The 27,994-nt window shown below is 50.4% G+C and overlaps 1 protein-coding gene across 1 annotated transcript; it reads left to right on the top strand.

The window, feature by feature from the left end:
• Positions 1 to 27,994, top strand: NALF2 (NALCN channel auxiliary factor 2). The gene is made up of 3 exons (XM_031446468.2): positions 1 to 1,853; positions 24,521 to 24,692; positions 25,099 to 27,994. The coding sequence occupies exons 1-3, from the start codon at positions 993 to 995 to the stop codon at positions 25,482 to 25,484; spliced, it is 1,419 nt and encodes a 472-aa protein (XP_031302328.2). The 5' UTR covers positions 1 to 992; the 3' UTR covers positions 25,485 to 27,994.

Genomic DNA, 27,994 nt, shown 5'->3' with positions numbered 1-27,994 from the left:
GCAGTCGGAGCCCCGGTCCCGCTCCCTCCTCCTCTTCGTGCCTTTTTCTCCGCCCCGCTCCCCCCCCAAACACACTCGCACACGGGCTCTCAAGGTGTTCTCCGCACAGCGGAAGATGGCGACAGACTGAGGGGGCATGGCCAGCGGGAGCCACGGGGCCGTGCCGCTCGGCGGCCGCCACAGCGGTGCGAACGCGAGGCGGAAGCGAGAAGCGCACTAAGTAAAGCCCCGCGTCGGCGTCCGGCGCCTGTGGCGCCGCCGGGAGCCAGGTGGCCCGCCCGAGCCGGAACTCCGGGAGCGGCGGGCGCGGAGCGGGAGCGGAGCTGGCCCGGGACCGGCCCCAGCGAACGGCCAGAGCGCGAGCGAAGCCCGAAGGGCCGGGCAGCTGCCGGCCGGCGGGCCTAGGAGGGCGCGAGCGAGGCAGGGAGCGGCGCGGAGCGGGCGGCCGGCGGGCGGGCGGACCGGCGGGCGGGAGAGGAGCGGAGCGGCGCGGGGCGAGCAAGCAAGCGGAGCGGATCGCGGCGGCCGGGCCCGCACGGCGGCGCTGAGGGGCGCAGAGCTGCGCCGAGCCGAGACGGCCGGAACGGAGTGCGAGCCGGGCGGCCGCCGGCACAGAGTGAAGTGGCGCGGAGCCCAGGGCAGCTGAGGGGCCCGACACTATGAGGAGTGCGGCGTTGCCGCCGCAGCCGCCACCGCCCCAGTGCCCCGCACCGCCCCCCGCCGGGACGCCGGGCAGCGCCTAGCGGGCCGGGCGGCCGCGCCCGGGCGGCGAGCGAGGGAGCGCGGGAGGGGCGCGGGGACGGCGCGAGAGCGCCCCGCCACTCCGGCCTGAGCGGGGCCCCGGGCCGGCCGGCCTGCCTCGCCATGCAGCCCCCGAGGTAGAGCCTGGACGGCGCCGAGGAGCGCGGAGCGGCGCGCAGCCCGCTCGCTCGACCGCCCGCCCGCCGGAGACGGCCGTCCGGCCTCGCGCCTGTCTGCTCCCTCCCTGAAATATGTTCAGGGGCGCTTGGATGTGGCCCGGGAAAGACGCCGCCGCGCTGACTATCTGCTGCTGCTGCTGCTGCTGGGCTCCCAGGCCGAGCGACAAACCTTGCGCCGACTCCGAGCGGGCGCAGCGATGGCGACTGTCCCTGGCGTCCCTGCTCTTCTTCACCGTGCTGCTCGCTGACCATCTGTGGCTGTGCGCGGGGGCCCGGCCCCGGGCCAGGGAGCTGAGCAGCGCTATGCGGCCGCCCTGGGGGGCCGGCCGGGAGCGGCAGCCGGCGCCTCCTCGCGCGGTGCTGCCCCTGCCGCCGCCGCCGCCCGGCCAGCCCAGCGCGCCCCCGGGCACCTGCGGCCCGCGATACAGCAACCTGACCAAAGCCGCCCCCGCCGCTGGTCCCGGGTCGGACTGCGGCGGCGTCCCAGAACCCACAGGGCTGGACGCAGCTTGCACCAAATTGCAATCTTTGCAGAGACTTTTCGAACCAACCACACCGGCGCCCCCTCTGCGGCCCCCCGGCGCCCCTATCCGTGCCCCGGCCGAGTTCCCCTCCGCCAAAAAAAACTTGCTCAAAGGCCACTTTCGGAACTTCACTCTTTCCTTTTGCGACACCTACACAGTCTGGGACTTGCTGCTGGGCATGGACCGCCCCGACAGCCTGGACTGCAGCCTGGACACGCTGCTGGGGGACCTGCTGGCCGTGGTGGCTAGCCCGGGCTCCGGGGCCTGGGAGGTGTGTAGCAACTGTATCGAGGCGTATCAGCGGCTCGACCGACATGCTCAGGAAAAATATGACGAGTTCGACCTCGTGCTACATAAATACTTACAGGCAGAAGAGTACTCAATCCGGTCCTGCACGAAAGGCTGTAAGGTAGGGACTGGCGTCCGCGGCCACAGCGGCTGCGTCGGCGGCGGGAACGGTGGCCGTGGGACCGGGAGAAAAAAGGTTTCCCCCTCTGCCCACCCCACCACTCCCCATCACCCCCACTGTTCTCAGCTACCTTGGGCCCCTCCCCAGAGAAGGGGCCTCAGGGATTAAGGTCAGGTGACCACCTGGCCAACTTCTATTAATTCTGGGTTTGGGCACTGTAGGACTGGTGCTTCCTGGCGCCACGCTCCCACATGAGGAGGGAGGGGTCCCGGGGCCCCTAGCAGGAAAAGGGATGGAAAGAGGCTCTGGCTCGCCCAGCCCCCATCCTCAGCCAGCGGTGCCCCTCTCCTTCCTGAGCTGGAATGGAAAGTCCTGGGACTGGCTGGTGCAGCAGAAAGGCCGAAGGCCGGTGTGGGGTGGGGCGGGTGGCTTAACCCTCGTCACCCGTTAGCCCCTGCCAGTGGACACTCCTGGTGGCGGGGTGCAGCACGCCGTTGACCTTATATGACCTGAAGTAGCCAGACCTTATATGAGCCTGAGGTCAGAACCGAGGCAGGTGGCGCCTTGGGGTGCCTGTTTTCTCCCAAGGAGGGAACCTGCCAGCTCCTCTCCCCTGACAAGAGAAGGGGCTGGGAACAGGGCACAGCAGCTTTCGGGAGGGCCACCAAAGGCTGTTGTATTACCAAAGTCCCAGTGCCTTCCTAGCACCTTCCCAGTGCCCCGGGGTGGCAATGGAGGGAAAGCTGGCTTTCTGGCTGCTGGGAACGGGCATTCAGAGGAGAGGCGAGGCTGCTGCAGAATGGGCCTGCCTAGGGCAGAGTGGAGTGTTGAGAAACCTCTTGACCCTCAGCAGGGTCACTCTTTGACAGTAGATGTGTGGAGGCTGTAAGCATTTGGGATGCGGTGCTCCTGCCCTATTGGATCAGCCTGGCCAGGTACCCTGCCTCTGAGAGGAAAGAACAGCAAGGTCAAAGGGTCAAGTGAAGAGGAGACCAGGTCAGGTGCTGGCCTCATCCATCCTTGAGCTGGGGTCTGAGAACTGGAGAGGGAAACAGTTGCCTCCTAGCCTAGCTTGTCTCCCTCTGAGGCTTTGGGGAGGGGCAGAAGGTGCCCCCCTTTCCATCCAACTCGACCCCTGTGGACTTCTGCAGGATTCCACTCTCTTGGTAGGCTCCTTAGGGATTTGGGCAGGGGATTGGGGAGGAAAGGGGTAGCTCCTTGATCCTGACTTCACTTTCTTGTTCTCCTTTTTCCTGTTCTCGTAACCTAGCAGTCTCCCTCCCGCCTCCCTCAGCCTCAGCTGACTCACTGCCTCACTCACACTACCAAATGAGATATTCCACTTCTTAAAGGTGTACAGACAGATAGACACACACATACTGCCAAACAGCACCACCACCACCCTGGGCAAAGTCACACAGAGATACAGAGAGGTCGTCACACCCCTAGACAGTGCCACAGAAGCAGACACGGTGTCATACACATGCACATCTCCCCAGGATGTCAGAGACACACAGGCAGAAGTGCTGTCACATGAGAAAGGACACATTTTGTCATATAGAAATAGAGACACACACTCTTAATGTCAGCCACAGATACAAACACAGCATGAGCAGAGGGACGTGGTCCACTTGCAGACAGAAAAAGATGTCTGTCTTTTGTGGCCTTTCCTCCAACCCCATGGCCCGGCTTTTTTTTTTTCCCCACAGTCGCCAGGATGAATGAGAGACCACACCACAACTTTCCCATGGGGTTTTCTCCAGGTTATAGTTGGCTTTGAGCTCTGTCTGACCTCACGCTAAACAATAATCCCTCATGTTGATTATTTTTGCCAAGCAGTCTGATGTAGGAGGAAGACAACCGATCTCTTGGATTCAGGATGCCTTATCATCTCTACCACTTGTTAGTAGTGTGACCTTGGGCATGTCACTTCACTTCTCAAGGCTTTTGTTACCTCATTTGTAAAACAAGGATAATAATCCTTGCTCTGCCCATATCCCAAGTCTTTCATGAGACTGAAGTGGGAAGAGGTAGCTGAGAGTAGTTTGCAATAACAACACCTGACATAGATGTAGTGCTTAGGGTTTTCAGTCTCTCTCACATATATTTTGAGATCATGCTTGCCCAGGGAGGCTGATAATACCAGCACTGTTATCCCCATTTTACAGATGGGGAAACTGAGGTGCAGGGGCGCAAGCAGTTTGCCCAAAGGTCACTTGAGCAGAAGCGCCAGGCCTCTGACCCACATGGCGTGGGTGCTAAGCCCATGCTTTTGCCGTGGCCTCTCATCAGGTTCCTGATGGCTGGTGCCCTCCCTCCTCGCCTTTGTCTCCTTGTGGCTGTCGCACTCCTGCGCTCTCTCTCCCTCTCCAGTGAACTCTGCCTGCTCTCTTGCTGCCTGCTGTGCCAGGAGAAGGGCAGTGCCAGCTCTACAGCTTTCTTCCTGTCTTTCCCACCCTCCCCAGTGCACTCCCCCTCCACCGAGGCCTACACCCCCAGGCCTCTCGATTCCGGCTATATTCTGGGCACTGAGGGAAATGACAGCCCTGTTTCCCTCCTTCCTGCAGCCCCTCTCTCTTCACCCCAGCACCCCTCCTCTATCCCAGGCCTTTTCTGCAGATGCCTGAGCCTTCCCCCCAAGCTCCAGGCCCTCCTGTCCAGCCCCTGCCCCAGATGGGATCCCTGGGAGATAATGCCCCATCTTCAAAGCTTCTCTTGGGCTGAGGGCCCGCAGCCCCAGGTCAGGGTGAGGAGGCTTCCTCCGCCGCTGGAAACCAGACCCGGAGCCCCTGCTTCCGGACCAGGTGCCCCCCATCCCCGCGGGTCCTGTCCTGACTGTTTTGGCTCGATCTTTCCTGGGCAGCTCTAGAAACCCTGTTCTCTCCTTTTACAATATCTGCCCCTGTTTTGGACCACACAAGGCCCCACACATCATACCTGTCCTCACTGCTGCCTGTGACACCTCCCAATTTAGTACCAGCTGCGACATTTCCTTAATGTGCGACTGACTTCCTCTCGCACAGCAGGGCGATAACTTAGGCAGGCCGATGCCCATCCCCACTCTGGCCTCTCCCAACCTGTGGGGCCATGCTCCACCCCTCCCTTACCTCCCTCACGCATACCCCACCAAAAGCCCTTGCTTGGCCCTCCTGACCTGCCTACCATTACTGGACCACCAGCTCACTCCCCCAACCCGCTCCATCTCCCAGCCCCACCAGGCCCTGCCTGGTTTTGATCACCTCTCCCTCCATCTCTGCCAGTTCCCAACTCTAAATTCAGGTGAATTTAGTGAAGATGGGGACCAAACCCTGGCCCCTTCTCTCATAGCTCTGATCCGAGAGGGGATAGAAGCCCAAGAGAAGGCCATTTCTCAGCCCTCTCACCAGCCATAAGGCCGCATCACTAAAGGTTAGTGCCAAGGAGGGATATGCTAGTTCTGTTCTCTTCTGGACTAGCCCACACCCACTGGGTAGATCGTGTGTTTGGTTCTGAGTCTCACACTGAGCAGGTTAGGAGGAGGCTAGAACCCAAGTTCTCCTGGACAGAGTCGAAGAAGCTGTTTCACCTGGAGAACAGGAGACTCAGGAGGATGTGGTCTGTGACTTCAGACTTCAGAAGAGTTGTCAGGGAGTGAAAGGAGAGGCATGTTCTGCTGCTTAGCCCCAGAGGGACTTCGTTGTTAGAAAGTCCCGGGTTCAAACCCAGCTCTTTGATTTATTACCTGAGTGACCTTCAGCTAGGGACTTCAGCTCCCTCAGCCTCACTTTTCTCATCTGTAAAATGGAACTAATTCATCAGAATGGCCCTACTAGCTCATTATTAATGAGAAGTCTACACAGTCCCTAGGCCTGGCATATCAGAGTTGCTTAGTTAACAGTTGTTTCCTTCCAAAGAGGAAACAGAGGGCCTTAAGAGGAGATGAGTTCCTACTCCCAGGGGAAGGGTCTGGCCTGATTCAGGCAGACCCCTGGAGGAAATGCTATGGAGATGACTGACTCCTGATTATAGGGCAAGTGGGACCAGCCGACCTCTGAGGTCTCTAGCAGCTCTGAGTTGAGGCCCATGAGCAGAGCCTGCTCCCCAAACAAAAGCATTAGAAGGGAAGGGCTAGGGAAGGAGGCCTGACACCCACACACAGGGGAGGGGACTGACAGAGCCAGCACTCGCCTTCTACCCAGACCTGCTGGGGCCCTGCTCTTCCTCCACTCTGGCTGGCAGCTGTTTCTGCCTCGCTGCCTTCCTCTCTCCTCCCACCTGCCACAGCTTTCCTGCCAAGCAGGGCTCCCAAGCTAATGCTGGTGCTGTGAGCAGGAAGTTCAGGGCACTGGGCAAAGGGCAGGAGCCCCAGGTCGGCATGCGGTCCCTATTGTCAATCCAGCTGGCAGTCCGGGAGCAGTGCCCCATAGTCAGCCTCCCTGACCCAGGCTTCTTACGGGCAGAGAGGGTGCTCTGGTCCGAGTTTGGGGGTGGAGGAAGGGGGATACAGTCAAGAAGCTGCCTCCTGGGAACCATGGCAAAGCCGCCCCTGAGAAGAGGCCGCCCGATCCACAGAAGCCCATTGCCCACCTACGTGAGTGTGGGGCTTCTGGGAAGGGCCTGGGACAGAGAAGAGGCAACATGTGGAGCTCGGACAAGCATATAGTGGATGAAACGTGGGAGTGGGAAAGTGGTCTCACGCTGCCCACCCCTCTCCAGACACCCCCACCCCCATCCTGACCCACCCCCACTCCCAATCCCCATATTCCTCCCAAATTTTGACCCACACGCAACACCCCCATCCACATACCAGTGACCTCACAGCCTTCCTAGTCTTTTACTATATCACCCTAGACCCTTCCCAGACCATACCCACATCTCACTCCCTAATCCTTACCCAGTCCTTACACTCCAACCCCTACTTCTCCCTGTAGTCACCTCCACCTGCTTCCTTCTAATGGCCAGTCTTTTCCTGTCTCCCATCCTACCCCACTCCCCTCATCTCTCACCTCTATCTCCCACTTGCCCAACCTCAACCCCATGTCCTTACCTCATCCTTCTAACTCCCCCACCCCAACACTGCATCTCTTGCCTTGTCACCTCCATGCTGTCTTGCCCCTCACATCCTTCTTACCCCACTCACACTTCACCTTCCTTTTCCCCATCCCTCTTCCTGCTCCACTTTCATCTTCTGGTCCCCTCTTCTCCTGTCCCCTTTATCCCTCCCTGCCCCTCTCCCTCTCTGCTCATTTTTTTCTTCCTCCCATCTCTCCTCCCCACTTAGGGTGGACGTGTGTGTGTGCACACATACACACACTCACACATACACAATCTTCTTCATGGCGACTTCCCATCCTTCCCACAGGCTGGTGCCTGACTACTATAGTCACCATAGCAACGGGAACCTCCAGGAAGGATAAACTGGTATCTCCTGAAGGTGGGGGCAGGGGGAGTTAGGTGGAGGAAGGGAGCCCAGCAGCCTCCCACCCAGTCTCATGGTCTGACTAGAAGAGTCTGCTGAACCCAGTGGAGGTGAGGGCGAGGCAAGGGAAGACATGGGGTGGGGCCAAGTTTAAAGGAGGGTCAGGGATCTCTGAACGTATCACAAGCACAAGAGGATGCACTTCAGTCTCCTCCCTGGGCGTCGGCACCTCAGGGGAAGGGCACACCCTGCCTTCAGTGTGTGGGTGCAGATGGAGGATGACACCTCAGGCTTGAGGGTGGGAATTTGCCCTAGAAAAACTTCTCCCTCAGGGTAGTCTTGTTGTGTTCCCACTCTCTGGTGCTGTTTACCTGCTGTTTGCCTAGGCATACTGGGCATCAGATCTGCCCCCTCCCAGTCACGTCTCAGCCACGTGTGGATTCCAGCTGCAAGTGTTGGCTGGAAAGCCAGGGGCCGCTTCTGAGGGTTCTAAACAAACATGGACCTTCAGAAGCACCATCCTCCGATGCTGACCCAGGAGGTCTCTGGGGAATAGGTATATTGTGTTCCCGCGGTTACAGGCGCACAGACCAGGGTGTGTGCAGGTGAGGCTGGGCTGGACTTTTCTCCCTGAACGTGAGAAGGGGTTCAGGAAAGCCTGAATTTTTGACACCTCAAGCCAGGCAGGTGCTTAGAGGGGAGAGCAAGGGCACTAGGCATGCTGCCGCTGGCCCTGAGGAAGGAAGGAGTTAGCACGGAGTGACAGGGGCTGCCAGGGCCAAAGCTCCTGCTTGAATAGATTCTGGAGAAAAGAACTGGAACCTGAGCCACAAGTCTCTGGGCCAGAAGGCGAAGGCAGCCTGGCACCAAAGAAGAAAGGGAAAGGGGAAAAGAAAAATGCAAGCTTTCAAGTGCCTGGCAGATGCCAGGGGCTTTCTATGCATCTGTGAACTCATTTAGTCCTGACAGTCATCCTAACAGGCAGGGACTATCGTTATCCCCTTTTTATGAATGCGACCACTGAGGTTCAGTGAGGGAAAGTGATCCATCCAGGCCACAGAGCTAAAAGGTGGGAGGACCGAGACACAAACCCAGGTCTTTCTGTTTTTTCCCCAGGGCACACGTGTATAAAGAAACATCTTAATAAACTCCCCCAGCTGTCAGAGGTGATGCTCAGCTGGCTACTGAGAGGCTGGGGTGAGAAGCTGAGTGACCACAAGGGAGGTCCAGCAGTGCCTACTGGCAACTTGTAGGGGCCCCCAGGAGTGGCTCAGATCCAAAATGGGGACCCACCAACATCCTCTTTGTTCAGTACCCCAGTCTCTTGTCCTTGAGCCCCATTGACAATCACCAGTATCCTCTTGGGATAGTGACAGAGGATTGCTGCCTTCTTTTTCTACAGGCTCTGCCAAAGAGAAGAGAGGGACTGGGCTCCTATTGCCTGGAGGGAAGGTATCTGTGATAGTGTCAGCCCCAATCTGCAGGGAGGATAAACCAGGGCAGGAGGGAAGTTGATCCCCTAGGCAGGCCTAGTGCATGCCTGAGCCCCATCCAGTACCTACTGAGAGTGCTGGGAGGGGAAACAGTGGGACCTGGTCACCCCAGAGCCTGCTGAGGCCTGGTATGGACTTTGGACACCCTGTTCCCATGCTAGGATTTTGGTGAGCCCTGGCCTGGGATGGCTAGGCTTCTCTTGGGGGTAGAAGGAAGTGCCAACTCACCAAGTCCTGCCTGGAGAAGGAGCACATGGTGTTACTATTGTTTCCTATCTTTGTATTTGGTCTTCAGCAGATAGCATGGCTACCTACCTGGCTGATCTGTGAGAGGTGAGCATATCCGATTAGGGTTGAACTCAGCTAAAACTGCCAACCAAGTTAATCCCTCCGAACTGTTATAGACTTGGAATCCTTTAAAAAATACCTTTGTTCCAATTGCTGAGAAAAAAAGTCTTTGAGAAATTTTGGAAAACAGAGGTATAACAGGAAGAATGCTCAATGTTATTGTGTATCTCCTCCTAATATGTCTTCTTATAGCATGGTTTTTTATTGCGGTAAAATATATATAACATCAAATTTACCATTTTAACCATAAAAATGGTACAATTCAGTGGCATTAAGTATATTTGCAACATTGCACAACCATCTTCATTACTCATTTCTAAAAAGTTTCTCCTAAACTCTTTACCCATTAAACAGTAACTCTCCATTCCTCCCTCCCCCCCAGCCCCTCTTAACCTCTATCCTACTTCCCATCTCTATGAATTTGATCATTCTAAGTAATTCTTATAAGTGGAATCATACACTGTTTGTCCTTTTGTGTCTGGCTTATTTCATTTAACATAATGTTTTTCAAAGTTCATCCAGCTTGTAGTGTGTATCAGTACTTCATCCCTTTTATGGTTGAATAACATTCCATTGTCTGGACATAGCACATTTTTAAAATTTCATTCATCTCTAGGGACATCTGGGTTGTTTCCCCCTTTGGGTATTTATGAATAAAGCTGCTATGAACATTCATGGACAAGTTTTTGTGTGGACCTATGTTTTCATTTCCTTCCACATTTTGGCTATTGTGACTAATGTTGTTACGAACATTGGTATACAAGTATCTGTCTGAATCCCTGCTTTCAAGTCTTTTGGGTATATACACCCAGATGTGGACTTGCTGGATCACATGGTAATTCTACATTCAACTTTTTGAGGAACCTCCATACTGTTCTCTATAATGCTGCATCATTTTACATTGTTATGAGCAATGCACAGGCTTCTAGTTTCTCCAAATGCTCATCAACACTTAACTCTTTTCCAGGTTTTTTTTTTTTTATAATAGCCATCCTAATAGATGTGACTGTATATTTTTACATAGTTAGAATCATATAGTTTTCCACCTCGCTCTTTTTAATTTATTGCTAAAGTCATACTGAGTATCTTTCCATGTAATTAAATATTTGCAAACATCATTCTTGATGAGTATACAATATTCCCTCCCGTGAATATAGTGCAGTTTATTTAACTAGTCCCCTACTGTTAGATATTTACTTTACTTTCAACTTGCACTATTATAAATAACACTGTAATGAATATTTCTGTTCATAAATCTTTTGTCAGACCTATGATTCCTTTTTTCTGATAAATGCTATCTCAGTCATTTTTTTTTTCTGATTTCTCTACTTGGCTGAGTTTCTTAAATCACAAAATAATGTACCCTCGTTGTACCAAATCTAACAATACAGAGAGGTTTATAAAGAAACATTTAATAATCTGCCCACCCCCTCCCCACTCAATCCTGAGGTCATTGATATTAAAAATTGGGTGTGTATCCTTCCACCTCTCTCTCTGAGATTACAGAAACATTTGCACACAAAACGACTTTTTCTTTCCCTTGTTTTACATACAAATGGAAGCATATACATTCATTCTGCAGGATGAACATTTGGGACTAGTCTTACAGAATCAGAGTATTAACCTTTTTAAGGCTTTTGACATACAAATTTCTTTCTTACCAATCTCTTTCTAGAAGGATGACTCTAGTTTAAGTACCCTCACCAAAAGTGTGAGACGAATTTACCACCCTTGTCCAGGATTGAGTATATTTTTTAAAACTTTACGAATTTGGAGCTGAAAAAATGGTAATAGCATTGGTTTTTAATTTGTGTTCCTTAGATCAGACATTTATTTTTCTTGTTTGTGGGCCATTTGTATTGCCTGTTTTGTGAATCGTCTGTTCATGTCTTGTGTTTTTATTATTGACTTTGTACATAGTCGTTTTTATGTATTAATGATTTTTTTCTTATTACATTTGTGGCAGTTTTTTTTTTTCCATTTATTATTGGAATCTTAGAGCTGAAAAGAGGGAATGGGAAAGAAAGAAACTATCCCAGGCATCTTTTAATATACTTTATCTCACTTAATTCTTACATCTGTCTTGTGAAGTGCATATATATTGGTCCCCATTTACATAGGGAAAGACAGGCTCAGAGAGGTTAAGTAACTAGCTCAAGGTCATCCAGCTAATAAGACTTGGCACTGGGATTTGAATCCAGGTCACATCCAGGGATTTGATTGCCAGAAGGCAATGGTACCATCCATTCTGTGCCAGTGTAATTATATGATAGGTAAAGCTTTGTGCTAGTTGCTTTGTGAACATCATTTACAGAAAGGTTAGGGATAGGTGTTTTTATTATCTCCATTTTGCAGATGAGGCAAGTGGAGATCAGGGAATTTAAGTAACTTGCTTGAGGTTTCATAACGGATAAGAGCAGACCTGAGATTTGACCACAGGACTATTTGAGATTAAAGATGTTTGACCCTGTCTTCTCCCCATATATGCTACCTCCCTAGGGACCATTTTCTTGGATCCAAATTGAGACCCAGAGAGGGAGAGCACTTGGCTTACAGTCACATAGCAAATTAGTGACTGTGCCCCTACCTCCTTCCAGATGACTTGTCCCAGTTCACACAGCCAGTTAGTGGCAGAGCCAGAATCTGAACCCAGCTCTGGCTAATTCTCCATCCAACTGGAGCAAAGGCTTTGCAATGAACATTTATGATATGAGCTGGGGAGAAGGAGCAATTAGGTAGAGTGTGTAACTGCCCTGAAACCTTTTTGAAAGGACAGACTCTGGTATTGGAGTCTTCTAGGTCAAGGCGGTTCCAGAAGCCCCTAAATGACAAGACCTGGGACAGGAGAACTCATGCCCAAAGGCAAGAAAATCTTTCTACAAGGAAAGAGCTGCCTTCCCTTCACCAGTTGACAAAGATTATAGCAGGAACAGTTGCCTCTTTTCAACACACTCAGAGTGTATGTGTGTTTGCACACATGCACATGCGTGTGTGCACGTGTATTTAGAGGAAAGAAGAAAGGGAGTGCTTTGATGGGGGAATGGAAATGGGCATTTGTAGCCCCTAGTACCCAAATGTTCTTCCCCCTATAGCTCCTTATAAAGAAAACCTTACTCATATAAGGAATGGGCTGAATACACTGATTTTAGAAAATCACTCTCCCATCCAGTCCTAGAAATCTCTCCCCATCTTGACCGGAAAGTCCATCAAAAAAGAGTTATTTGAGTAACAAGCTAACTACTTCAATGGTGATACAAATGAAGGGGCCATCCGAGCGGCAATATGGTGTACAAGAACTTGGGCACTGAAGTCCAGGTAACCTGGCTTCAAATTCCAGTTTGAATTTCTGTCCTCATAAAACAGTTTTTGAGACCTTGAACATATTCCTTCATCTCTCTTGGAACCTCACTTTCTTTGAATTCAAAACTAAGGAACAAGGTCATCATAGGCTTAAATGACATACAAGATGCTAATCTCAAAAGGACACAGTGCCTGTGAGCTGGAAAGTGCTCAAGAAATGGTAGCCACCCTTATTATTATTGGCTGTGTGGCCTTGGACGAGCTCTTTAAACTCTGGTCCTTCTGGTCCTTACCTGTAAATATGTCTTCACCTCAGGGGGTGGTTGTGAGGATTCAATGAGTTGATAAATGTCAGTTGCTTAGAACAGAGCTTGGCGTATAGTAAGCACTTAATAAATGGTAGCTATTATTATTCTTACCTGAATTAGAGGTGCTTAATCTAAATGACTGCTGAATACTCAATTGAGATTGGCAACATTTTCCCTTAGGAGAAGGGAAAGGTACTTTGGGAGCAGGAGGTGAAGTGTCTGGCATGGGGGTGGAAGGTTAGGAGCCAAAAGGCAACTAGAGAGATTCTAGTGAGTGAAAGCACGAAGATATGCTTGGGTAAGGGAGGGAAGAGGCAGAGATGGAAGGACTCTAAAGCTGTGATTTACCTCATCCTATGAGACCAAGCACAACTAACTGACAGGTCTTTTTTATTAGGTCTCTGTTCTCCCTAGCCTCTCATCTGTTTAATAAGGCACTGAGATTGGAGGAAGGAGGTAAGGTAGGGAGAGGGTGCTGGTATCACAGAAAGCTGGAGATTTCTGCCTGGACCTTGGCCCAGAACTAGTGGTGTGTGGAAGACAGGCATGCCTTTGGAGGGAGCAGTGGGATTTTATGCTGCACACGTTTGTGACCTGCTCAAAGGAAGCTATGATTGTCACTGTCACACTGGCGCCATTCCTTTGGTGGCCTGCATAGCCATTGGGCACCGAACCCTCCAAAGTTCCCCTCCTCTCATATTGGTTGGTTCCCTTTGGTTATAAGACTACTCATTAATTCCATTGGCCTGTTTGTTAAGCTTATCTGGCTCAAGCTCATGGCCAAGACAGTGGTGATGGAGTAGGTGATCCACAACTAGGTGGTGCAGGGCCTGGGAGTTTGTGGCAAGGCTGGTCAATTCAAGTCTTTTGTTGTTTTTGAGGTTCATGGCTGCATATCAGTTTAACACTTTTATTTTATTTTATCAAAGCAACATATATTCATAATTTTAAAAGATAAATAAGCTACATATATACACTCTTCAGAGTTAAACGCTTGAAACTCCCTTAGCTTTTTCTTCAGATATTTATCTTCACATTTTTTATCTCAATTTTTTAAACACCTTTATTGTGGTATGATTCCTGTACAGTAAACTGTACGTATTTCAGAAATACAATTTGATGAATTTTGATAGATGTATACACCTATGAAACCACTACCACAATCAAGACAGCAAACATTTCTGTCACTCCCCAAGAGGTGCAGATTTTGAATTCCCAATTTATCCCTTCCCACTCCCTTCCCCCACTGGTAACCGTAAGTTTGTTTTCTATGTCTGTGAGTCTGTTTCTGTTTTGTAGATAAGTTTATCTGTGTCCTTTTTCTTAGATTCCGCATATAAGCAATATCATATGGCATTTTTCTTTCTCTTTCTGGCTTACATCACTTAGTATGACAATCTCCAGGTCCATCCATGTTACTGCAAATGGCATTATTCTATTCTTTTTTATGGCTGAGTAGTATTCCATTGTATATACATACCACGTCTTTATCTAGTCATCTGTTGATGAATATCTTCACATTTTAATGGTGTGCCAACACTGCTATTTCTTGACTTTTCTATTTTAAATATTTTTGTATGTATACACACATGTGCAAAAATACACACATATATACGTATATGCATATGTATATATGTATCTATCCCATATATATATATCCTTGTAGCTTGTATCCATTTTTTAAATTATTTATAATGTAACATTTTAAAATGATAAATGTATATCTCAATGCTTATAATTAAAACAGAAGCCCTCTGCTACAACCCTGAGCCTCACTCTTCAGTCAAATAATTCCAAACCTCTAGTTGTTTCTTGTTCTGATATTTACCTTCACATCTCTAAATGGTATGCCAATCCTGTTATTTCTTGATTTTTTTCTGTTTTAAATATCTATTGACTTTTTATTCTATTGGAGGGGGATTTGGCTTTCTTACTACCAGCAACACTGTATGAGCACACATACTTCCCCTCCCCTATATCTAATATTGTCATATGACAATTTCTGGTTTTAACAGTATTCCATATTTACATTATTAGAATTATAAATATTGTTCACAGCTGAGTCATGTAGAATAGTGTGATTACATTTTCTTTCTTGGCCAACTTGTTTTCCTGGAGTTAATAATTGCCTCTTTTTTTTCCTATTTGCTTAGTTTTCTATAACTTTTTTGCTAATGCAGCCCTAATTTCTCCATCAAAGCTGTAAAACTTATGCAACTCATTACATAACCCATTACTTATACCTTTTTCTTGGAGCTCTCCACTTTGCTTCAGTCTGGGCTAGTTGCTGGAGGCTTGGCTTTCAAGTGCTTGGATTTTAAGTGTTTAGCAAGCATCTCTTCTGTATTCCCAGCTCAATATGAAATCCTTAGGGAAATAACGCAGATAAGTAAGATACAATCCCTGTCTTCAGGGAGCCTACGGTCTCAAGGATGTTTAGTTCATGGAGATATCTCAGCAGAAGGCTAGAGCTCCTTCCAGGGACTTTGATCTAGGCTGTGTCTTTGACCCCACATTCCAGGCAGAACTTCCCCTCTCAATCTCCACTGAATTATCAGAAGAATACAATACAGTCTCCCAGAGAACAAATGTGGTCTTAGGCTGCATTAACAGAAACAGCTTCTAGGACAAGAGAGCTGATACTTCTGCTTGACTCTGTGTTGATAAACTCTGTCTGGGGGTTGCATTCAGTTGCAAGGGACATAGAAATGTAGGAACTTAATCTGAATATGAACAACCAGGATAGAACAGAGAACTGGTAACCACATCCCATAAAATAGTTGAAAAAAACTGTGAACACTTGGCTTCTTGGAAGAGTAGTCTACACATAGTCATCCATCTTTCTTCCTTCACATTCCCTTTTAAATTGCTTACAGTTTGGTTTCTGCCCCCACTGCCCCGCTGAAACTGCTCTCACTATGATGAGACTGCTGGCATGTCCTTATCTGCTGACCACTCCTTATTCTTTGAAACTCTCCTCCCCTAATTTATAGAATGACATTCTCCTGTTCCTTCTCCAAACTCTCAAACTGCTCCTCCATCTTTGTCAGATTCCCTTCTTCCACTTACCCCTTAAATGTTAGTGTTTTTCAGGGATCCACTGTTGGTCCTTTTCTCTCTGTGTTCTCTCTCGGCAGTCTCATCCACTTCCTTGGCTTCCACTATCACTTTATCAGTCAGAGCAAGCTAGTTTACACAAACGACCCCCAAATATCAGAGGCTTAATGCAACAGTTATTTCTTACTCACAATACCTGTCCAAAACAGGTCAGCAGGGAGTTCATGGATAGTCACCATATCAGGCCAGTAAAAGGTCCATTTCAACACTGCTTCCACAGTCAGCAACAGAGGGAAGAGAATGTGACAAATCATACACCAGCTCTTAAAGCTTCTCCCCAGAAGCAATCCTATCACTTCAATTCACATTTCATTGGCCAAAGGAAGTCCTATGGCCATGCCTGAGGATATTTCAAAGGATATGGGAAAGTATAGTCCTACTCTGTTCCTAATGATTAACTCCTTAACCCTTGATGACTCCCAAACCTTTATCTATAGCCCAGACCCTCCTTCTGAGCTCAGGCCATTATGTCCAATGGCCTCCTTGACATTTCTATCTAGTCTATGTTGACCTATACTTAAAAGTTAACATGACGAAAACCTGAATTTATCTTCACCCCCAAATCTAGTCCTCCCCCTGGTTTCCCTTCTTGAATGAATGATACTACTATTCACCCTGCTACCCAAGCCAGAAACCTAGTAGTCATCCTGGACACCTCCCTCTCCATCATTCCCCATATCCATAAGTTATCCTGTTGATTCTGCCCTTTTTGACATTTCTTCTCATATCCATCCCGTCCTTTCCATTGCTTAAATCTGCTCCTACCGCCTTAGCTGAGATCCCCACCGTTTCTCACTCAGATTGTTACAGTCGTATCCTAACTGGTCTCCCTACCTCCAATCTTGATACCTATGCTCCATCATCCACACTTTCAGAACATAAGTCTGAAAATTTTGTCACAGAGGTGATAAGCAATCTTTTAAGAAGCAATTCTTTAAAACTCATCAAGAGCTGTCCATTGCCTGTAGGATGAAGCCTGGCTCTTCCTCAGCATTCAGAACATATCATAAAATGGGCATGGCCTTCCTCTACTGCCTCATCTCCCATCATGGTGCCCTTTGTACCCTCTAACTATGCTAAACTACGTCCAGTGACTGAATTCGGCACTATTTCACACCTCCAGGCCTTTCTACCTGCTTATTCCTTTGCCTTCAGTGCCCTTATTCCTGCCCTATCCCACCTAGTGAATTTATACTCATTTTCTCCCAGCTCCAACTCCAGCCTCTCCCACCTAGAGATATTTTCCTGTGCTTCAGCCCTCAAAACACAGTTGATCCCTCCTCCCTTTATGCAATCACTGTACCAAGTACATACTACTTACCACAGTGACTTCTAATGATTGATTCACAAGGTTGTGAATCCTTAATTCACAATCCTTAATTCACCTCCTGCTCCTTAAAGATAGCAATCCTGTCTTCCTTATCTATATCATCTGTAGATCCCCAGCACAGGACTAGGCACTTGAAGATGTTCAGAAAGTGATCATTGCATGAAAAAAAATGCTTGGGAAGACCTGACCCAATCCAAGGAGGTTTACAAATACCTCCTGCAGTGCTGGCATGGGGACAGGAAGTTTTGGGCCCCAGAAGAGCTAGTAGGAGCCATGAGGAATGTCGCAGAGAGGCATTATCTCAGCTCAAAAGAAGAAATAACTTCTTTAACTACTAGAGTTATCTGAAGATACAGGCTGCCCTAGGACATAGTGAGCGCCCTGTGATAAGAGGTTTACTGTCAGTAACTGGATCACTCTTGACAGTAATTTTGGAGTGGAAATTCCAACAGCAGATAAAGAGGTGGAGTTACGATTCTCACCGTAGCTTCCATTCTGGAGTGGTCATGAGCCTGCCTCCTCTGCTCACCTGATTAATATGGATCCTTTAGGCTCCTTAAGAGCTGCTCCTTCACCAGGGACACCACTTCTCCACTAACCAAGCCACCACTGGCCAGGCCACGCCCGCCCTGCCATGGGCTTTGGAGCAGGTAGCCTAAGAGGCTTAGAGATGATTGGACTCTCTGGGTCTGCACTGGCCCTAGGTTCTTCTCACCTCTCCAGTCATCTCCCCTACCTTTCCTCCAGGCCAGGCCAGGGTGCTTTGACTCATGGATGCTCATTATCAGCAGCAGCAGGAGAGCTGTTGCTTATTTTTACAGCCAACTTAAGTAAAGCCATCTGATCCACCTGGATTTACCCTGTAATGCCTCTAATCCCAGTCTGACTCTGCCAATCCCAAGGAACTACTCCCAGAGTTATGTCTATGACCTCCTTCCCCTGGGTTGGAGAGATTGACTTTGACCTTACCCTGTTCTGCTCCAATTCTTTGAAAGCCAGAAGCAGGAATAGGAGTGCGTGGCTCTTTTCAGACCTGCCCAAGGATGTCCCTCACATGATGCTAGGTGTGTATGGCTGCCATGCAAAGAGACATTGGATTGGTCGGCAGGGTACCTCCCTCGAATCCTGGCTTTATAGCTGATGTCTTGTGTGCCTCTGACTCAACTAACCCAATCCCCTTTTCTGGGCTTCAGTTTCCCCCTAAGTAAAAATCTAGGGGCAGAGTGGTTACTTGTGTGCTGTGGACAGTGGGTTTTATCCCCCAGCCAAGCGCAGATTCCTGCTCTGCCTCCACAGTCTCTGCAGCTGCAGCTCCTGGCCAAGTGTCCCAGGGGTGCATTAGGAAAACAAGCAGCCATGAAGAGAAGGTCTGCAGGGAGGCTTTGGATGGGGAAACAGGCCCTAGGGAGGGATGCAAGTCAGAATGCAAGAAGGAAACTGCCGATTTCCTGGTTGGCAAGAACTGAAGCTCTCCTTTCTGGAGGGTTTTCCAGCCCCCAGACCAAGAAGTCCAGGATGGCCTCCTCTTTCCAAACCCTCCAGCCCGAGTCTTGTCTCTGAGCTGTGTGTGTATACACGCGCTCATGTGCATTCAGGCAGCACCCTGGGGGGTCAGGAGAAGTCAGGTGCTTCTCCCCAGAGGAGCATAGGGACAGGAATGCCCTGGCCAGGGCTGCAAGCCAGGGAGCAGAAAGGTCAGGCTCTCTAGTTCCCCGCACTTCTCCCTAAACTGGCAGCTGCAGCACCCAGGATGGGTGGGGATCCCCCTCATCTTACTGGCTCCCCTTTCAAGAGTGGTTTAGCAGCCCAGCCAGGGGGAGGGGTGGGATAGCCTTCTCAGCTTCCTTTTTGGGTTAATTGGTGTTCCCTCTAGTTACTCGCTGCTTCCTTCCCCTCCCAGTTCCCATAGCAACTCAGCTGTAGCAGCCAGAACTTGATTGAGCCCAGCGGTGGCCTGCTGGAGGTGGGAAAGAGGGTTCTGTAGGGAAAGGAGGGCACTGCCAGGTCAAGGCTTCCCACCCTACCCATCATCTGCCACTACGTTGAGGGTCCCTGACAGGGCATAATGAAGCAGTCTCTTCTGCCAGGGCTGGAGTTGGAAGAGCCTTAAAGCCCAGAGCAGGCCTGGCTCTCTTCAGCTCTCCTCCTGTACCCTCGCCCCTGGGTCACACCCCCTGAGTTTGGAATTCCCAGTCACTGGTAGGATGGTCCAATAGGAAGAACCCTGGGGCTGGAGTAGAGAAACTGGGTTCCTCACTTGGCTGCTATTTTATTTGATGGTAGTCAAGTCTTTCCCCCTTTTCTGGGCCCCCATTTCCTCATCTGTAAAATGCAGTAGGGTGAAGTTCTCTGCGTATTAAAATTACCTGAGGTGTTTTGGAAAACTCCACAGAGGTCTGGGCCCCACCCACAAGGATTCTGATGGACTTGGTCTGGCATGTGATGTGAGCCAGGCAGGAGCCTTTAAAAAAGACTCTCTGAGTGATTCTCATATGCAGCCAGAATTGAGAAACTAGAGCAAAAGATCTCCAAGGGTGTCCCAACTGACTGTTGTCTGATTTAGAGACATCTCTTTCTTCACCCCACCTGCCTGACCTGCAGCCAGCCCCTCAGTACTCCCAACCTGGGCTCTCCTGGCTCTTTCACACCTTTGATGATGAATGCCCAGGCTCCCTTTGACTGCCCAAGTCTTAACTGATGTGACAGGGCCCACGACTTACGCCCATCCAAGGAAGATGGCTGCAGCGACTAAGGCAGGCTTGTGGCCCAGGTGGTAGCATTGAGAGCCAGATTTTTTACCCAAGAAGGACGCTGGGCCACCTCTGAAGCACATGGGCCAGAAATGGCCTCAGCTGGCCATCTGTGGTGCTGAGGAACTGGATTACCTCTCAGCCTTGTGTCATTCTTCTTCCTCCATTCCCCTCATTAGCTCCTGGCCTGTTCCTGCCTTGCCACCCACAGGCCTGGTGTCCTCCTCACGGCAATCTGCTCACCTACTCGTTGCCATGGTGACTCTGGTTGGGGGTGTGGGGCTTGAGAGACGGTCGCCTAATTAAGGAGAAAGGTCCCACTCACACTGTCAGGCCCCCCTCTCCTCGCCCTGCCTCTCTCAACTCCCTCCCTCTTTCCCAGAGCAGAGGAAGGGAGCCCTCAGCCATCAGAGCTTGTTATTAGGCTCACTGCAGTTGCCTGGGAGAAGGGCTGGACCCCTAGTGCAGCCTCTTCAGCTGGAAGCGGAAATATTGAACTAGAAGAGCCCAGGGAGGATCCCACAGGGGCCTCAGAACCCCAGCAGTGGAGGAGTAGGCTATTCCACACAGTCCGGGCCAAGGGTTGAGGCTCAACCTGGGTCCAGGATGCAGAGGTTGGGGCAGAGGATGTGGACAGAGACTCCTCTTGGCACTTTGGGGCCCACAAGATGGAAGGAGGTCTCTGAGATACTGGGGCTTTTAGCGCTAAGGATTTCCTTTTGTTTCCTGCCTCACTTTTCTTTCTTTCTCCTCCCATACTTCTGCTCACTTATCCTTTCTTACCCCTGCTTTCCTCTGCTCCCATCTTCCTCACCCACCTTTATTCCCCTGCTCACTCTTAAACCTTCATCTTTCTTTTTTTTATTTTTAATTTTTTTTTATTGAAGTAGAATTGATTTACAATACTATGTTAGTTTCTGGTGTACAGCATAGTGATTCAGTTATACATATATATATATATTCTTTTTCATTAAGGTTATAAATCCTCATCTTTTTTAATTTAAAACATTTTTTAAATTGAAGTATGGTCAATTTACAGTGTTGTATTAATTTCTGGTGTACAGCATGATGATTCAGCTATACGTATATGTGTTTTTTCTTTTTTGAATTAAAATTTTTTGTGTGTTTTTTAGGGGGTAATAAGGTTTTGTTTATTTGTTTGTTTGTTTATTTTAGTGGAGGTACTGGGGCTTGAACCCAGGACCTCGTGTATGCTAAGCATGTGCTCTACCACTGAGCTATATGCTCCCCCACATTCTTTTTCATACTCTTTTCATTATAGGTTATAAACCCTCATCTTTCTTACTCCCTCTTTGTGACCTATCCTCTTCACAGCCCCTCTTACATCTCTCATGCCCCCACCCTCTTATCCTCCTATTCTTTCTTACCCTTTGTCTTCTCTCACCTTCACTGCACCTCTTTACCTCCCTCACACCCTCTGTGTCTTATTCCCCTGCTTCCTCCTCAACCCTGCTTTTTTCCCTACCCCCACTATTACCACCATTTTTTATCCTCTAACTCCCTACTCTTTCTTACCCTTTCTTTCTGACTACCCTCCTCCCTTGTGCTCCCAGACCCCACTGCCACTCTCTCCAACCCATGAGGCCCTCTCCTATCCCTCCAGCTCCTTCTTCCCCTGCCTTTTACCTTCACTTGGTCCTCTCCCCACTCCTTTCACTCCATTCTCACTCCTTTGCATGCAACTTTTATCCCAATAATTTCACTTCGAACTTTATATACATAAAATTTAACACAAGTGTGCAAGAGGTGTGTACAGAGCTGTCCACCAAAGCATTGTTTATAATAGCAAAAACCTGGAAATCACTTAAACCTCCATCCACAGAAGATTGGTACCCTTTGCACTTCATTCATACAAAACCATTCTCTGTTCTTTTAGCGCACCATGCACACACTCATCTCCATACCTTTGGTTAAGCTGTTGCCTCAGCCTGGAATGCCCTTTTGTCTCATCTCTGCCCACCCCATCTAAAATCCTAATTTGAGCCTCAACTCGACTGTTATCCCCTCACTGAAATCTTTCCCCGCTTTTCTGTTTGCTTCCCTCCAATGGCCAAGGGTTTAACTTCTCCTATAGTATAGATTATGTGCCATAGTTTCAAGTTAGATCTGTCTATCCATGAAACTGGAATTTCTCTGAGAATAGGGGCATGTCCTCTTTTACTCCTCTGGTTCCTGCAATCAACAGACTTTTTTCTTTTAACATACATTGTACTGAGTAAACAGTGGTCAATGAGACAGACCCACATCTGCTTTCATGCATTTTAGTGAGGTGGACAGAAAAACAAAAGAAGGATGCAGACAAAGTCATATTTTTGGTGAAGAAATAGTTAAGAAGAAGAATAATGAAGGCGGCATGCTCTAGCTCAAGTGGCCAGGGAGACCTTTCTGAGGATGTAGCATTTGAACTGAGGCTTCAAAGTTGAGAAGGACCCAACCAGCCCAAAAGTAGGGGGAAGAGCATTCCAGGCTGAGAGAACAGCATGTGCCAAGGCCCCAAGGTGAAAAGAAGTAGGACAGGTTCAAGGAAAAGAAAGAAAACCTCTGTGTGGAGCAGGATGAGCTTGAAGGGAGAGGTAGAAAATGAGGTTGGAGAGACAGACAGGGGCCAAGTTATGCAGGGGGTTGAAGTCTGGGGTCGAAAGTTTGGGTTTTATTTTCAATGCATTTAAGGGTTTGAAGCAAGGGAAGAACAGAGTTAGATGTTATTTTGAGATCACACTTACTCCTGTGGAAACAGTGGATTGGAAAGAACAAGAGTGGAGGCGGAGAGGCCTCATAGGAGAATGTTGTCCAGGTGACAGATGACCATGGCCTGCACAGAGTTGTGAAAGTGAAGGGACAAATCACGCCTTGCTGATGGACTGTGTGCAGAGATGCAGGCAGAGAGAGAAAGGAATGCTAACACTTAGGTTTCTGGCTTGAATACCCAGGTGGAGAATTGTGGCACTTAACTGAAGTGGTCAAGGTGTGGTGCAGGCAGATTTGGAGTACGAAAACCAAGAACTGAATTTTAAGATTTACAGCATGCTAAGTTTGAGATGCCAGTGAGATATCAAAGCTCTGTTCCTCAGGGGGTTGATTTTCATCACAACCCACCACCACCCATCACCACCCCCCTGCCCTTGCTTTGCCAAAGTCCATGTTCCTGGTGGAGTTCCTTGGATTTTAGTGTAAATGCTTAAAGAAGCTCTGAGCACACTGCTCAGAGTGTGGTTGAAAGGCCTCTGGCAGCAGAATGACTTGGACCCTTGTTCAAAATGATTCCTGAGTCCACCTCAACCCTCTTGAAGCTGAATTTTGAGGATGTCGTCTGCATATTTAAGAAGTGTCCCAAGGGAATTCTGGGGCACAATGAAGTCTGAGAACCATTGCTCTAAGGAGCCACTATGGGAAGGTACCCCAGAAGCTATGAGCACTAGATGTGGGCAGGGCTCTATCCCCACGTGTGAAAGTTGCCTGGGAAGCTTGTTAAAATGCAGGTGTAACTTGGCAGGTCTAGGGCGGGGGCTGGGATGCTGCATTTCTCACGAGCTCCTAGATGATGAAGATGCTGCCAGTCCAGGTCTACATTCTCAGTAGCAAGGAGCTACATCAGTGGCTCTCAATGGGAGGTGATTTTGCCCCTCCCCCAGGGACATTTGGCAATGGCCAAAGACACTTTTTTGGTTGTCACAGTGGGGTTGGGGAGGATGTGACTGGCAACTACTGGATAGAGGCAAGGGATGCTGCTCAATATTCTACAATGCACAGGACAGCACCCACTACAAAGAATCATCCAATCCAGTGTCAGTTGTGTTGCTGTTGAGAAACTCTAGTCTTGATGATAGCCAAAGAGTATAGAGCAGGGACCATTTCTTAGCTAAGACACAGTGCCTGGTAGGAGTGGCCTAGACAAGAGAAGTATACCAGTGAAGGAGTATACTTTCTGCTCCACTCCAGGACAGAAGCCAACTGGACAGAACATGGATTAAGTAGAGCTTGAAGGCACCTGTGGTGCTTGGTAAGGCAGATTCCCATTTTTTATTAAACATAACCCCTTATATGTGTATTGCACTTGAGAGCTAGCAAAACATTTTCAGATGTGTCATATTATTTGATCCACACAGCACCCTAATGAGGTAGAACAAAGATTATTCTCTCCATCTCCTTCCTGAATTTGGAAACTGAATGCCATCAGCCAAAAGGGATGTTTGCTGAACTGAACATAACTGAAATTTACCTCAATACAGGTGACCTCAGACAAGTCAGGACATCTCTTGGGGCCAACTATAAAATGGTACGGTTGGATGAGATGGTCTTCCAGCTTTGACATAAGAGTAATTTTGTAATTTTACCAATGAACCAATGAACCAATGAACAAATCTTGAATGACTACAAACTGGGGGACTCAGGAGTTCTGGAGATGAGATTAGAGAACTTAGGGTAGGAGGTAATGGTCTTGTCCCAAACCCTTCTTCTTCTCCACACCCTGGATCCTGGTGTTGGGTTGGTGAGCACACTGCACCCTCCCCCAATAGAGTACAGGTGGACCCCTCTTCATCCCTTTTCTCCGAGCTGGGAAGGGGCTGGCGCCTGGGCTGACGCTCTTTCCTCTCCCCACAGGCTGTCTACAAGGCCTGGCTGTGCTCAGAATACTTCAGCGTGACCCAGCAGGAATGCCAGCGCTGGGTGCCCTGCAAGCAATACTGCCTGGAGGTGCAGACCCGGTGCCCCTTTATACTCCCTGACAATGAGGAAATGGTGTATGGAGGGCTCCCTGGCTTTATCTGTACAGGTAAAGGCAGGGCATTGGGGAGGAGGGAGAAGCTGGGGGCGGGGAGCAGGGCAGGCACCAGGTTGGGGGGTGTAGGAGCAAGGAGGACAACAGGGAAGTCAGGTCAGGAGAAGGTTGGTGGCTGGAGGAGCAGGTAATGAGGCCCCCATGTTGGGACAGTGCTAAGTGGAATGGGGTAAAGAACAGAGTGGCCGTCTCCAACCAGAACATGCCTGGCCAGGGAGTAATCCCCGAGAAACTGTCTGGGGTCCTTGGTCCCTGTCCAGAAAGGGAAGGTGCTAGGGGGCAGACTCAAGAGTCTTGGGCAGGGTGACCCGAGCAGCCCCAGCTTTGAAGATCTCTCTCGGAAAGGCATAGCTGGCAGCGCCTTGAGCACCCCACCCCCACCTTCCTTATCCATTGACAGGGTTGCTGGACACTTCGCCCAAGCGGCCGGAAACCAAGTGTTGTGACGTGCAGTGGGTCTCCTGTGAGTCGGAGAAGAAGAAGTTCAAGGAGTCTGAAGCCCCCAAAACCCACCACCAGCAATTCCACCACTCTTATTTCCACCACTACCACCAACAGTACCACCACTACCACCCCCGACACGACCCCCCAGGCCACATCAGCCACAAGCCCTCCCTGCTGCCGGTCTCTGGGGGCTCCCGCCTCGGCCCCAGCAGGATCCGGCTCTATGTCCTTGTTCTCATGCTCCTCCATACCATGGTGTCCTTCTCCAGCAGCCAGGGTGGTGGGGGACCGGGGCTGGAGGCACTGCCTGCCCTAGATGAGGGCCTCACTCGGGAAGAGTGACAGCAAGGTTGGAGATCAGACCTCCACCACACACCAACATCAGCTCCAGGCCCTCCCAGGGGGAGGGGGAGGGGCTCCTCCCATGGGAGGTGTAGGACCAGGTTGGGGATGGGGGAAATGGGGGACCACGCATCACCCCCAACCAACCCCCACCCCAAAAGCAGCTCCCACAGAACCGCCACAGGGCCTCAGGGAGCTGCAAAACTCATCCGGGAGAAAAAGGCAGGAGCAGCAGGGGCCCCCTCTCAGGCCCCCATCTGTGGGGCTTAGCCAAAAAAAGGTGGGGGTGGGGGCTGGAAATGCCCACCCCCACTGAGAGTCCTGACCCCAGGGAAGGAGGCTGCTCACCCAGCCTTGGCCCTGCAGGGAATGTTGGGGGGCACAGAGGGGAGAAGCTCTTTCCCCCCTCCGCATTCCTTTTGTTGCCACGATCCTTAATTCCCTCCTGCCCGTACCCCTACAGGCAACGGCAGACGATGCAGTGGCCCTCCTTCCCGCTCCAGCACGCCTTGTCCCACATGGGGCCTCCACAGGGAGGGGCCAGGCTGGGACACAAGGTGTACACAGTTGCAGCTAGGTCGGAGCCCCAGTTTTAAGCTGTGCCCCACTACCCTAGGCAATGAGATCTAGGAATAGGGTGCAGAACGAATGGTGAGAGAGAGTGGAGACAGGGAAGAGGGAGAGGAGAGGAAAGAGGTGGGCCGAGGGCTTAGAGAGATGGCTGAATGGGCTGTTGCCACTTGGCTTTGGGGAGGCAGATGATCCGTGTCGAGGCAGGCTCAAGGATAGCTCCCCAAATCAGAAAGGGTAGCCTAAGGAGCCCTCTGAGGAAAGAGCACAGAGACTGGGCTCTTGGGCCTTGAAACAGAAGGCTGAGGGCATGTGGTCAGACTGCCGCTGTCTGAAGGGCCATATTTTCCAGAAGGTGCACATACTCCCAAGGGCCGCTCTTGCCCTGGAGATCTTGGCCTTGGGGCCAAAGACGTTTCCATTTCTGATCTCCATGGGGAGGAGGGACTTAAGCCCAAGTGGGTCAGGCCTGGCCTGGGTCCCCAGACTCCCCTATCTTGCCCTAGCCCAGGCCTCCATGAAGGAAATCCTGGTGGCCTTGCCCCAGGGCTTTCCAGAGATGAGCCTCCCTGATCCCCAGCCTGTCCCTGCCCCCAGCCTACCAAAGAGTATTCATCCCTTCTGATCCCTAACCCCATGGGTTGCTATCCCAACTGTGGAACCACCAGACTGCTCCTCACCCTGTAGCAGGTCCCCTAACCCAGCCACTCCTGCCCCTTGCTGGAGAGAGTCCAGAAACTGACAAGAGGACCCGCTGAATAAAGACAATGTGCTGTCTGTTGTCCCTTGGCTGAGAGACTTGTCATGTCAGTCTCTCGTCAGGCTAGAGGGCTGGATGAGAAAGGAGGCACAGAGAGCCCTTTCGGGGGGTCCACTAACCTTGTGCTGATCTCCTGGGATATCTGCAGGCCCATAGGAGCAGACAAGAAAGGGAGCCGTTGCCAGGACAGGCCAACGGGCTTTCAGTGCCAGAAAGGGCCTGTGTTCTAGGATGTGGTGCCAGTGAGTTAAGGGGAGGGGTGGGCCTGGAGTTGCATTTAGGCAAAGCGAGAGGGAGAGGGGGAAGGGGACGGGGCAGCTGGAATTGGCTGGTGGTGGGGGATACATGGGAGACCTCCCTAGTAGAGAGGGAATCATCCAAGGAACTCAGCTGGGTCCCCACATAGGCTTTGTGAGACTGGGGAGTCCTTCCCTGCCAGTGTTCTTTCTCTCAGTGTGTACCCCTCCCCTCGCCCCTGTGCCCTGCCCACAGACTCCCTGTTTGGCCTTCAGCATTTCAGGCCTAGCCACATACCCCATCCCTAGAGTGCTCTTTTCAGCTGGGGAGGGGAAGAGGTGCTGGCTCCTTTCCAGAGATGCTTATGTAGATGTGAGAGACCCTAGGTACTGCCTTCTAACTCCTGCATCCTCAGGAGGGGAAAAGGGACTGGGAAGTAAAGGGGGACCTGCAGGCCCCAGGGAATGGACCCTTGGAGACTCCCATCCCCTCTTCCCACTCACCAAGTGCCCAGGAGACCCCTGGCTCAGACCAGCCCAGGGCCTTGCCCAGTGGCAGGGGAAAGGGGCACCTCACTCCACCTCGAAGTCATTTGACTGTCCTCCACCCTACCACCCAGATCATCCACCACCACTCCAGCTGCCCCTGCCCTCTGTCACAGGCAGCAAAGCTGGGCAGCTTTCTTATGCCATTTTCTACACTGTGCTTCATAAGTAGGACTTTCTTGCACTAGTTCCTATGACTGAGTCTCCAAGCTGGATTCCTAGTAGTCGCCCGTCCCTTCCTCCCTCACCTGGCTACAATTCAGTTGTTGCCCTTCCCCCGCCTCCGTGTTTCGGTGAGAGTCTCTGTATGTGTACTGCTTTCTGTTGCATTGTGGGGCAGAGACCTCTCTGCTCTTGTTTAACCCCATAAAGAAATAAATGTTAAGACTTGATAATAA

This window comes from Camelus dromedarius, chromosome X (genome assembly GCF_036321535.1).
Source record: "Camelus dromedarius isolate mCamDro1 chromosome X, mCamDro1.pat, whole genome shotgun sequence".
NCBI classification, from domain to species: Eukaryota; Metazoa; Chordata; class Mammalia; order Artiodactyla; family Camelidae; genus Camelus; species Camelus dromedarius.
The sequence above is the reverse complement of the archived record's forward strand: the minus strand, read 5'-3'. Positions and strand labels throughout refer to the sequence as shown.

Bases quoted from the DNA above. Each gene is read 5' to 3' on its own strand.
- NALF2 (XM_031446468.2), top strand. From the start codon at position 993: ATGTTCAGGGGCGCTTGGATGTGGCCCGGGAAAGACGCCGCCGCGCTG. The intron at 1,854-24,520 runs GTAGGGACTGGC...CTCTCCCCACAG, and splicing joins CCTGCACGAAAGGCTGTAAG to GCTGTCTACAAGGCCTGGCT. The intron at 24,693-25,098 runs GTAAAGGCAGGG...ATCCATTGACAG, and splicing joins CCCTGGCTTTATCTGTACAG to GGTTGCTGGACACTTCGCCC.